Raw genomic sequence first — 12,636 nt, 5'->3', positions numbered from 1 at the left:
AACTTAACAGAGGAATAATCAAGGTAATCATGTGATCAGCTGAAATACAAACCAAAATTACATTTAGATTTTTGCAAATATTTGAAATCACAGAATGTGTAAATAATTTAAGGAAAACTAAATAATGTTTTATAATTAATGTATATTTTACATTTTTTACGAAAAACAATATTTATAAATTATATATTTTATCATTTACAATAATTTATAATTTCATAGGTGAACTTTATTTAAATAAATTATCATTATTATATTGTATTTTTAAATGTTGCCAAGAATAATTTTAACTTCAAGAAAATATACATTTTTTAAATTAGCAAATCAAAGCCACAAGTTATTTTACAAGGTATGTCAAAAGGCAGATTTGGTTCTTTTGTAAACAGATGTTAACTGTATGTTTTAGTATTTCACAATTTAGCAAATCAAATTAAAGCCATTTTTACAAGGTATGTCATGTGTAAAAGGCAGATACATTTGGTACTTTTGTAAACAGATGTTAACTGTATGTTTTAGTATGTCACAGGCAAACGAAACTGCAGTGTCTGTTGTAACCGAGTTTTTCATCGTGGGCTTCCCTGGACTTCAGCCCGAATACTACAGCCTGATGGCAGCACTTTTGTTCTGCATCTACATCGCTGTAATCACTGGAAACTCTCTCATTGTGGTCCTGTTTGTGACTGAACGCAGCCTCTTTAAGCCTATGTATATTATCATGCTGAGTTTGTCCTTGTCTGATATTGGTTTTTGCATAGTTGCTCTGCCAAAAGTCATTTCTCGCTACTGGTTTAATGACGGTTATATTACCTTCTACGTTTGTCTGTTTCAAAGGCAGCTGATTCACTATTTTGGGACCCTAAACTCTCTTATTATGATGATCATGGCTCTAGATCGGTACTTGGCGATCTGTTACCCACTAAGATACCCTGCTTTAATGACTAACCGCACTATGAGACTTTTAATAGGGCTTTCCTGGGTTACTGCAATGATTGCCCCAACCATCACCTTAATGCAAACAGTGAAACTGCCATTCTGTGGGCCAAATATGATCGCTCATTGCTTCTGTGACGCTGTGTCTATAAACCAGCTCGCCTGTGCAGATGTCAGCCAACCGAATCTCATTACCTATGGTGTAGCAATGTTTGTGCTTCTCGGGCCATTCTCTTTCATCATCTTTTCATATGTATGTATCCTGGTGTCTGTGCTTCGAATAGCAAATGCACAGGGTCGTATGAAAGCCTTTTCTACCTGTGCCACACAGCTGACTATCATTATTATCTATTATGTGCCACGTTTCGTTGTTTACTCCAGTTCTAGCATCCCAAGCATTCAGATAAACAGCAGTCAGAGGATTGCCCTGGTCATGTTCTACAGTCTGCTTCCACCACTAGTGAACCCCTTCATCTACTGCATCAGGATCAAAGAAGTCAGACAGTTCTTTCTCAAATGGTGTGTCCAGAGAAACAGGATGAGTCTAAAAGTACATAGGTTAACTATTTCTAAATGAGATCATCTGCCTATCCCTGTTCTTATGTATCACATTACATGCTGTTTATATGCATTTACAATATTTGTTAATATAGTTAGTATAGTTATATATATAACTATATTAACAAATATTGTAAATGCATTTAAACAGCATGTAATGTGATACCTCAGAACAGGAAATTTAATTTACCACACTGCAGGCACATTTATAAACTCTAATATATTTTAATTATAAATAAACCATACATTTCCTACTAAATGTTCATGCAGTTTTGGTTGTTTCATTAGATTACAATTAGTAATATGTTCTATTATTTTATTTACACAGGTCTTGGCTACGAATGATTTTACATGTTTTCATTAGTATTTCTCATAGAAAAAAAAAGAAAATGCTAGTTAAAATTGTGATCATTTACTCACTTCTTAGTAAAAAGTCACACTATCGAACTGGTAAATTTCAAATAATGTCACACTTAAAGGTACAATATGCAAGAATTTTGCATTAAAATATCCCATAATCTCAAGGCCAGTGTTATATATTTTGTTAAGTTGATTACTTACAATATCCCAAATGTTTCCAACTATTTTTAAATCGTGAGAAAATTGCGATTTTAACCAAGGAAACGGGGCGTTAGAGCAGGGGGGAGCTGGGAGTCGCCAGTCAATTGCATCATATCCGCGTTACCCTCGGTTTCCACTCGTACTGCGTGGAGTCCTGGACAAATGCGGAAGTTGTAGTTGTAGCGTCTATCAAGCAACAAACGTTAGCTTGTTTCTTGCAATCGTTATGGAACACAATTATTCTTTACTGATTGCAGCTGGTTCTGTCGACAAAGCATGCTTAATTTTATATTTTCCAAATGTAGCATTCGGTAATAGTTATGTTTATGTAAGGGAAAAGGGAAGTATTATTGCTTTAGGTTTGTGTTTAGTTTATTGACATTGTTTATCACGTCTGGTGTGTATGGCCATGTAAATAAACATAGCATGTGTTATACATAAAGATTAATCAGTATTTTGGCAAATGATGTGGGTATGTTCGAATGTACTTTTACAACAATTGTTTAGAACACGTAAAACTGCGACGTAAAATATCACAGCAATGAATTCGACATACAGTAACATCTATGATAACCAATTTAGTATTAAACCTTACTTTTCTTGCGGTTAATTCATTTTAATGAAATAAAAGTGTGATGAGGTTCAAGAGTCAGGAAGGAAGAAGACAGGGGTCGGCGTGACTGGGACTCGTACTTTATTAAAAATAAAGCAAAACAAACAAAAGTCGTGCAAAACGCGCATTCACCGTGGCAACCCTGACGGCACAAAACAGTTCAAAAATGAGAGCTCGGATCCACCGGTTTTCTTTCTCTGCGTCCAATTTTCTCTCCAGTCTCTCTCTCGTTCCAGCGCACGGCTTATAAGCGGTCTCTCCATGCGGATTACAGCAATAAGACACAGGTGTTCGTCATTTGCACTTGACCTACTTGTGTCCCGCTCATCTCTTCTCTCTCCCATTACAGACCGCGCTGAACCACGCCCCCCTCGCCACAAAAAGCATGTCATTATAAAAATAGAACTTAGCCTCATCCATGAACATGATTTTTCGATTCCCGTCTGACTGATTTACATCCACGGTGGAGTTTAAAACGACAGTTCCCATCATTCCACGCTCCTTCACATCGTCATCAAGCTACGCCGTTGTTGTTGTTTGGAATGTAGCGCCCTCTAGCGGCCAAAAATTCTTGCATATTGTAGCTTTAATTTTAGTTAAATATTATTCATTGATAATTGATGCACATTTCAGTGTCCTGCTGAGCTGTGAATTACTGAGCTAGATTCTTACCAAAGACTATAGATATAGAAAGATGGTTCCCCTTCAGTCAGTCACATTCGACGTAGAGATGAAACGGTGTGAAAATTTCATATCACGATTATAGTGACCAAAATTATCACGATTATCAGTATTATCACAGTTTTGTTAAAATGAGATGAAAATGTTCAAAAAGAACTGAAAACATTTCAACAAGTTGTATATTTGAAAATCAACAAACAACAAATAAAATTAGCAGTTCTATGCACATTTTTTAAAGCATAAACATTCAATTATATGACCGTCGTCAGTAGCAACACATTATAACACAGCGCACATCTCTTGCATCACCACAGATGCGGTCTCTCGTTTCGTTAAAATGCAACTTGCCGTCTTGCATCTCAGTTTTGATTGTATTGAAAATTAAATCAGAGGACTTTAGTATTAATACTAATATAATACTGTGGTAATGATCATCTTGTCTGGACGATTGTTTTGTATACTGTAAAAATTGAACTACTGTATAAACATCTCAGTTTTATAAGATTTTAAAACATATCGGGCCATTTTCTGAGGAACTGAAAAATTAAAACAACCAACCATCTCTGTCAAAACAAATTTCAGAAGATATTTATTTGCAAAGATTTAAACAGCTAGAGTAAGAGAAGGCTATATTCATCATCTATGGCAAAAATACTATTATAAATGAGGTTAGTGGATAATTCAGCAGCAAAAGTTATTCTTATAGTTATTATTATAGTGGGGGGGGGCATTTAGTGGGGAACAAATAAAACACAAATCTTTCTATTGTTATAAAATACATTAATGAAAAATGTATTTATATATACTATGAAATGAAAAGACATTTCTTTTAAATGTATAGCGCAGCTTTTTAATAAGGCAACAACATATGATAGATAGGACAGAACATGAAAGGCTATTAATAATCTTTCATTGTGCAAAGGTTTTATAGGTCTAATATGAAAGGCTCCAATACAGAGTGGTTTATGCACATCCCATGCACAGAATGATGCGCTTGAAGCAACGTTGGAAGACAATGGAGTCCACGTTGAAGCCACGTTGAAAAGTTCAAAGCACAAGGGGAAGAGATATGAGTAGTGTATCATATCTATGCAACAGATTGAGCCTTTTCTTTAAACAGTTTAAAATTTGTGTTACTTTGCGCATGAAGAACAATTCATTGTGCACTCTCTAATCCAGAGAGAGTAGAATGAGCTTCTAATCATGTGCACCTGTGCACCTGATTTTTATTTTAGGCATTTGCTGCATGTGCTTGTCTGCCTCTTTGCTCCTGCTGCAGCTGTTGCGTTGGTTTGCGTCTGTAAGATTCGTATATCTTTCTGTTTTGAATCACAGCTTGCACAACACGCTAGTAATTCGCTTGCCTGTTGACGTGCCATCCTTCCACTCTTTATTTATTTTTATTTATTTTCTCGCGCTTTCGCCTTTTACGAGTTCATCAAACAACTTAGGTGAGTAGGATCAGTCAACAAACACGGTGAGTCATGTCATCTTCTCTTATTGTTACTAGCACCTCATGTAACATGTTTAGCATAGCCTTTTCTGTCAGCACTGGAATTACATGTGATAAATACAGGGAGATAGTCAAGCTGACGGGGAAGATTTCAGAACTAGAGACACGCATCCAAACTTTAATCGAGGATAGTAAGCATGCAAGGGCTTTAGATACTGCTTTGGATGCGACTAGCTTAGTGAACTCTGTACATTGTTCGGTTCTGGCTGTAGAGCCCGTGCAGCAGGGCAATTGGTTGACGGTGAGACGCTGTAGTCGCAGGACAAAACACAGCTCTTCCGTTCCGATTACAACTTCAAATAGATTCTCCCCACTCAGTGAAACACCCACTGAGAATCCTGTTGAATGTGCCCTAGTTATTGGTGATTCTATTACATAAAAATAGAAAAGAGACACCAGCCACCATAGTCACATGTTTGGCGGGAGCCAGAGCGCCTGACATCAAAGCAAATTTAAAAGTAATGGCTAATGCTAATCGTAAATTCTCTAAGATTATTATTCAGGTCGGCACTAATGATGTTCGACTCCGCCAGTCAGAGATCACTAAAATTAATGTTAAAGAGGTGTGTGAACTCGCAAGTACGATATCAGGCACTGTAATTTGCTCTGGCCCCCTTCCTGTTCGCCGTAGATTGTCCTCACTCAATGGCTGATTGTCTAAGTGGTGTCCACAAAATAATATAGAATTCATAGACAATTGGAAAAGTTTTTGGGGCAGACCTGACCTGTTGAAAAGATGGTGCTGCTGTTCTGTCTACTAATATGGCACATAGTCTTAGAGCTCAAACATGAATTGGGGCTCAGGTCAGGAAGCAGACAGACTGGCTAAACCGACTGTCTGCCAACTGTCTCACGTCACCAAGGACAGATAAATCCCATCACATAGAGTCTCTTTCACCTAGATATCATCATATAGAGACTGTGTCTGTTCCCCAAATTAGGACATACAAAAAACTTCCAAACCCATCTAAGGGTAAAAATTTAATGTTCAACAAATAAAAAACAGATATAATAAATGAGCAAATGATAAAGCTTGGGTTGCTGAATATTCGATCCCTTACTTCAAAAGCACTTACTGTTAATGATATGATTACAGACTATAATCTAGATGTGCTGAACCTCGTCTGAAACGCAAAGGGGGAGGTGTTGCTGTAATTTATAGTAATATTTTCAGAATTACTAAGAAGTCTAGTTTCAAATATAATTCTTTTGAAGTGTTGGTGCTTAATGTAGCAATATATAGTGTAATTCTTGAAGTGGTAATCTACGAATGATGTGTAACACATTTACAAGTGATGAATAGTTTACACTTTAGATTAGGGGATGCAGAAAGTGTTGTAAATGATTTATTCATGCGTGTACACATCATTGTGTTGAACACTGTTACTTACCTGTTACAAATTATCTGTAGGTGTATACAAGGCATTTACAACACTTTCTGCACCCTCTAATTGCATACATACAAAAAAAAAAAAAAAAAAAAATTATTAAACATTTATGAAACAAAGTCATGTTTCGTAAATAATTAATCATTTACTAATCACTTGTAAATTACTTGTAACAGAATTTACAAAACATCCATAAAATGTTAGTATAACACTTGCTAATCATTTATGAATGTTTTGTAAACAATTAGTTCATCATTAACTAACCACTTGTAAATGACTTACAACTGAACGTTATTATAAAGTGTTACCGATTGGTTTATTAATAATCTTCCTGATCAGTTTCATCATCTCAGCATCCCAGATAGCATAGAAGAACTCGATATTGCGACAAACTTTTAACTCTCTCTTTTCCAGCACTTTTGACACAGTTGCTCCGTTGCGCTTAAAGAAGATTAAAGAAATTAGTCCAACGCCGTGGTACAACGAGCACACTCGAGCCCTTAAGAGAGTAGCCAGAAAAATGGAGAGCAACTGGAAGAAAACAAAACTAGAGGTATTTCGCATTTCATGGAGAGCTCGATTGCATGCAGAGAGGCCTTAAAAGCTGCTAGATCTGCTTATTTTCCAACCCTATTAGAAGAAAATAAACAAAACCCTAGGTATTTATTTGAAACAGTGGCTAAACTAACGAAAAATAAAGCTTCAAGTCCAGAAGTTTCCAAGCAGCACAGCAGTAATGACTTTATGAACTTCTTCACTTTGATTGATAATATCAGGGAGAAAATTATAACCATGCAACCGTCTATCAGTATCGCATCAGGCAGTGCATTGTAGTCTCCCTAAGGAAAAATTTGATTCATTCATTGCTATAGAAGAGGAAGAATTCTCTAAACTCATTAAATCCTCTAAATCATCAACATTTATGCTAGACCCTATACCGACTAAGCTACTGAAAGAGATGCTTCCAGAGGTCATAGATCCTCTTCTTAATATCATTAATTCATCTTTGTCATTAGGATACGTACCAAAAACCTTTAAGCTGGCTATGATTAAACTGCTTGTTAAAAAACTGCAACTTGATCTTGAATTAGTCAATTATAGGCCGATCTCGAATCTACCTTTTCTGTCAAAGATACTAGAAAAGGCGGTATCCTCATATGTTCCTTTTTAGAAAGAAATTCTGCAAGGATTTTCAGTCAGGATTTAGACCGTACCATAGTACTGAGACTGCTCTCATTAGAGTTGAGAGCTCGCATATGAGTATATGACATGATTTAGAAACATAAATAAACTCCAGCAAGATAACATGCTTTTATGCAAAATGGAGAATGCCTGAGGAGAGATGAGTTTCCATTAACTTTAACGACTTAAATATTCATTCGTATCTCACATTAAGCTATCGAATGGCTTCAGAAGTCTTTAAATATAGTGCACGAAAACTTTATAGTGCTTTACAGTGTTTTTTATGCCTTTAGTGGGGCTTGACAAGAACACTGAGAAGCTGCAGCTGTGGCGGGAAGGTTTTTTGGGGGAATGAATCTCCCGAGCACTGTCACTGCCTTCCGCCATGTCTTCTCAAACAAAAAAATCACTATAATGCACTATAATCCTACAAGCTGTGCCACGGCTATCTCCCCTGTGCGTTTCAACACTGTAAAAGAGCTATTTCCCTAAAAGAGCGAGCTATGCCACCTTCATCCATCTCTCCGGCGGGCAGCAGCGTGCAGTTCGAGGACGCTATGCCTTCTCACGCACAAGGCTCCACCTTGCTGCCCCACTGCCGGTAGGTCTGTGGTCCCTCTGATCCCACTTGTACAGTCCCTGAGAGCCTGGCTAATGCTTCCCAGCCCATCTCGCTGGCTCATTCGGACTATTCAATTCAATTCAATTCAATTCAAATTTATTTGTATAGCGCTTTTCACAATACATATTGTTTCAAAGCAGCTTTACAGAAAGTGCATTTCAGAAATGTACATAGAGAAATACAGTTAGTTAATCATGTATTGATTTAGGGCATAAACATCGCCAGCGTCGAGTCGTCTCTTCACAGGCGCCGAGTCGTCTCTGCACGGGTGTTGGAGAATCTGTAGTTTCCATGAGAGGCTGGATACAAACTGGAGCTGACGATCTGTATTTACCTCGGGACTAGCGTCCCGAGATAACAACAGAAAAGCATATGGGAAATAATTAGCGTAGCTGCTGTTCGCAATAGTAATGCATTCAATCTGATTCAACTGTAGTATAAAATGTAAGTATTATGTGAATGCCTGGCTGAAGAGATGCGTCTTTAATCTAGTTTTAAACTGGGACAGCGAGTCTGAGCCTCGAACAATATCAGGAAGGCCATTCCACAGTTTAGGAGCTAAATGTGAAAACGCTCTCCCTCCTTTAGTGGACTTAGATATCCTAGGAATGACCAGAAGCCTCGAATTTAGTGATCTTAAAGAGCGCGACGGATTGTAGGGCGATAGAAGTTCCGTTAAATACACGGGAGCTAAACCATTTAGGGCTTTATAGGTCAGTAGCAATACTTTGTAATTGATACGGAACTTTATAGGTAACCAATGTAGAGACGACAGAATTGGTGTTATATGATCGTATTTTCTTGATCTAGTAAGAACTCTAGCGGCGGCATTTTGGACTAACTGTAGCTTGTTTATTGAGGATGCAGGACAACCAGCTAATAAAGCATTACAGTAATCTAGTCTCGAGGTCATGAATGCATGAACTAACTTTTCTGCATCAGAAACAGATAGCATGTTACGTAGCTTAGCAATGTTTCTAAGGTGGAAAAAGGCTGTTCTTGTAACATATGAAATATGATTTTCAAAAGACAAGTTGCGGTCTAATATAACACCCAGGTCTTTTACTGTAGAGGATAAAGTAACAGGACACCCTTCTAAATTAAAGTTGTATTGTAAGAGGTTTTGTGGGCAGTTTTTTGGACTAATAAGTAATACCTCCGTTTTATCTGAATTTAATAGCAGAAAATTACATGTCATCCAGTATTTTATATCTTTAACACACTCTGTTAATTTAGATAATTTAGCGTTTTCATCTGGTCGTGATGAAATATATAATTGAGTGTCATCAGCATAACAGTGGAAATTAATTCCATGTTTTCTTATAATATTACCAAGTGGCAGCATATATATTGAGAATAGTAGAGGGCCTAACACAGATCCTTGCGGTACACCGTAGTTTACTGACGTTATCTTCGATTTTTCCCCATTTACGCAGACAAAATGGTAACGGTCTGATAAGTATGATCTGAACCAGCTTAATGCCTGTCCCTGAACACCAGTGTAGTTTTGTAGTCGGTCTAAGAGTATTGTGTGATCTATAGTATCGAACGCAGCACTAAGATCAAGTAAAACTAGTATTGAGATACAGCCTTGGTCAGAAGCTAAGAGTAAATCATTTGTGATTTTAACGAGCGCAGTTTCTGTGCTATGATGCGGTCTGAATCCAGACTGAAACTTTTCATAGATATCATTTTCTTGCAAGAAAGAGCACAGTTGAGCGGACACAACTTTTTCTAGTATTTTAGACATAAATGGAAGATTTGAAATGGGTCTGTAATTTGCTAGGTTATTATGATCTAATTGTGGTTTCTTAATAAGAGGTTTTATAACTGCCAACTTGAATATTCTTGGAACATGACCTAAGGATAAAGACGAGTTAATAATATTGAGAAGAGGCTCTTCCACTACAGGTAACACTTGTTTCAGTAGTTTAGTTGGTATTGGATCTAATAAACACGTTGTTGGTTTAGATGCAATGATAAGTTTATTTAACTCTTCCTGTCCTATAGTTGCAAAGCGCTGTAATTGTTCTTGCGGGGTGATAATTGAGGCTGAATCATAAGACACCATTAAAGATTGTACATTTACAATTGTGTTTCTGATGCTTTCTATTTTCTCAGTGAAGAAATTCATAAAATCATTACTACTACACTGTGACGGAATATTTTGCTCTGGTAACGTCTGTTTATTTGTTAGTGTAGCGACGGTGTTAAATAAAAACCTAGGATTATTTTGGTTGTTTTCTATTAGTTTGCGGAGATGCTCAGCCCTGGCTGCTTTTAGGGCCTTTTTATAACGTGACATACTGTCTTTCCATGCGATTCTAAAGACCTCTAGATTAGTTTGTTTCCATTTACGCTCTAAATTACGAGTTTCTCTCTTTAGAACATGCGTAACACTGTTGTACCATGGTGCTTTAGTTTTCTCTCTAACCTTTTTTAAACTAATTGGTGCAACGATGTCTAATGTACTAGAGAAAATGGTGCTCATAGTGCTAGTCATTTCCTCTAGTTCATCTGTTTGTTTTGGTTCACTGAGCAGCTGAGATAGATCAGGTAAGCTATTTGAGAAATGATCTATAGTTGTTGGAAGGATTGTTCTGCCTGGTCGATAACGCGGCGCAACATGACAAATTTCAGCGGTACGTAGTATGCAAGTGACCATGTAATGGTCAGTGACTTCATCACTTTGCGGTATAATATCTATATCGGTTGGATCGGCTCCATGTGATATAATTAAATCTAGCGTGTGATTAAGACGATGAGTGGGACCAGTTACGTTTTGCTTGACCCCAAAGGAGTTTAATAAATCTGTAAACGCAGCCCCTAAAGCATCATTTGAATTATCTACGTGTATGTTAAAATCTCCAACAATTAATGCTTTATCGACATTGACCAAAAGATCTGAGAGAAAGTCTGCAAACTCTTTTAGGAAATCAGCGTAAGGCCCTGGCGGTCTATATACAGTAGCCAAGGCTAGAGATAATATGGATTTCTTTCTTACATCTAAGAGAGTAACATTTAGCACAAGTACTTCAAACGAATTAAACCTGTGACCTGTTTTCTGAGTAACAGTAAGAATATCTTTATAGATTATAGCAACACCACCGCCACGACCAATCAGACGGGGCTCATGCTTGTAACAGTATCCAGGAGGAGTAGACTCATTAAGACCGAAATAATCATTTGGTTTAAGCCAGGTTTCAGTAAGGCAAAGTACATCGAAACTATTATCTGTGACCATTTCATTTACAATAACCGCCTTAGGTGTAAGCGATCTGATGTTTAAAAGACCTAGCTTTATAAATTGTTTTTGTTCACTAATATTGAGATTTTCTGGTTTAATCACAATTAGATTTTTCTTAGATCCTGCAGTAGATTTATTATTTGATCTCACTAAACGAGGAATAGACACAGTTTCAATATAATGTTCTACATTGGTACTTATATCAATTAAGTTTGGACAGCAAAGAGTGTGATTTGGACTTTGACTTACTAGTCATATGGTGTGTAGCGTCTTGGAGATGTTGTCCGACAGAAGAGCCACTCCGATTCTGCTGGGGTGAAGGCCATCAGCACGGAAGAGCCTAGGTCGCTCCCAGAAAAGATTCCAATTATTTACAAAGAGCAGTCTCTGTTCATTACACCATGACATTAACCATTCATTTAGAGCAAATAATCTACTGAACCTTTCGTGTCCTAGTCGGTAGGTGGGAAGCGGTCCAGACACGATGATCGTTGTTTCAGGCGATGTACTGCGTACCGTCTCGATCAGGCTCCTGTAGTCCTTCTTCAGAACCTCCGACTGCCGTAGCCTGATGTCGTTCGTTCCCGCGTGCAGCACGACAGCTCCGACGGGCTCGTCACCGTTCAGAATCCCGGGAACCTGTGCAGCGACATCGAGAACACGAGCACCAGGAAAGCAGTGAGTGCGAACCTTACCTTTACCTATGGTAGCACGGACATGCCGGACGATGGAACTGCCGATGATCACAGCGTCGCATTCCGTCTCGCGTAGAGGGGAGAAGCGGTTCCGGGTGGAGATCTCGAAGGCCGGGAGGGGCGGAGAGGTCCTAGCTCTGGTCCTGGCCCGCGTCTTCCGCTGTGGAATCACCCAGGGTCCATGTTGTTGTGTCGGTGCCGGAGTGAATGAAACCAGGGATGATCGCATCCTGGGCAGAGAAACACATGGAGTAGACGAGGTCGGAGTCAAAAGGTTACTAACCACTGACTTGTGAGCATCGGCGCGTGATGTTTCAAGCGCGAAACGTCGATCTCGTAGCTCGGCCTGTCTCTCTAGTAGGTCGCGGATCTGCTTCTCCACGGATTCCAGCTCTAACTGCACAGAATGCAGCTCGAAGGTGTCCTCACCTGCACTCAAAGGTAACGTTAGACACACATCCGTTATATTCGCCATTATAGCAGATGTGCTATAATGGCGAATTATAGCTTTCAGTGATACGGGTGTAAATAAGTCGATCGATAGGCGCGACCACGCGTGTAATGCTAGCGGGCTAAGGCTAGTAGCGGAAGTTCGAAAGGTTGGATATATGTAGCGATATCAGAGCAATCCGATTGTTTTTTAAGGAGA

At 38.3% G+C, this 12,636-nt stretch overlaps 2 protein-coding genes across 3 annotated transcripts; one reads left to right on the top strand and one right to left on the bottom strand.

The window, feature by feature from the left end:
* Positions 1 to 514: 514 nt before the first annotated feature.
* LOC307152127 (olfactory receptor 1E16-like) lies at positions 515 to 1,504 on the top strand (the record flags this gene model as incomplete). Its single annotated transcript, XM_079860532.1, has 1 exon — positions 515 to 1,504. One exon carries the CDS (start codon positions 515 to 517, stop codon positions 1,502 to 1,504), a length of 990 nt encoding a protein of 329 aa, XP_079716658.1.
* Positions 1,505 to 8,157: 6,653 nt separating this feature from the next.
* On the bottom strand, positions 8,158 to 12,636 carry LOC307153113 (uncharacterized protein). Of its 2 annotated transcripts, XR_013820107.1 has the most exons (3): positions 11,809 to 12,636; positions 11,542 to 11,632; positions 8,158 to 8,386 (listed from the first exon to the last, which is right to left on the bottom strand). XR_013820107.1 is itself a non-coding variant. In XM_079862286.1 (2 exons), exon 1 carries the CDS (start codon positions 12,460 to 12,462, stop codon positions 11,545 to 11,547), a length of 918 nt encoding a protein of 305 aa, XP_079718412.1. In that variant the 5' UTR covers positions 12,463 to 12,636; the 3' UTR covers positions 8,158 to 8,386; positions 11,542 to 11,544. The 2 variants fall into 2 exon arrangements, 1 of the variants encoding a protein (XP_079718412.1); XM_079862286.1 differs by having other exon boundaries at positions 11,542 to 12,636.

The sequence above is a fragment of the Squalius cephalus genome (assembly GCF_949319135.1).
Source record: "Squalius cephalus genome assembly, chromosome: 24".
In the NCBI taxonomy this organism is placed as follows: domain Eukaryota; kingdom Metazoa; phylum Chordata; class Actinopteri; order Cypriniformes; family Leuciscidae; genus Squalius; species Squalius cephalus.
The sequence above is the reverse complement of the archived record's forward strand: the minus strand, read 5'-3'. Positions and strand labels throughout refer to the sequence as shown.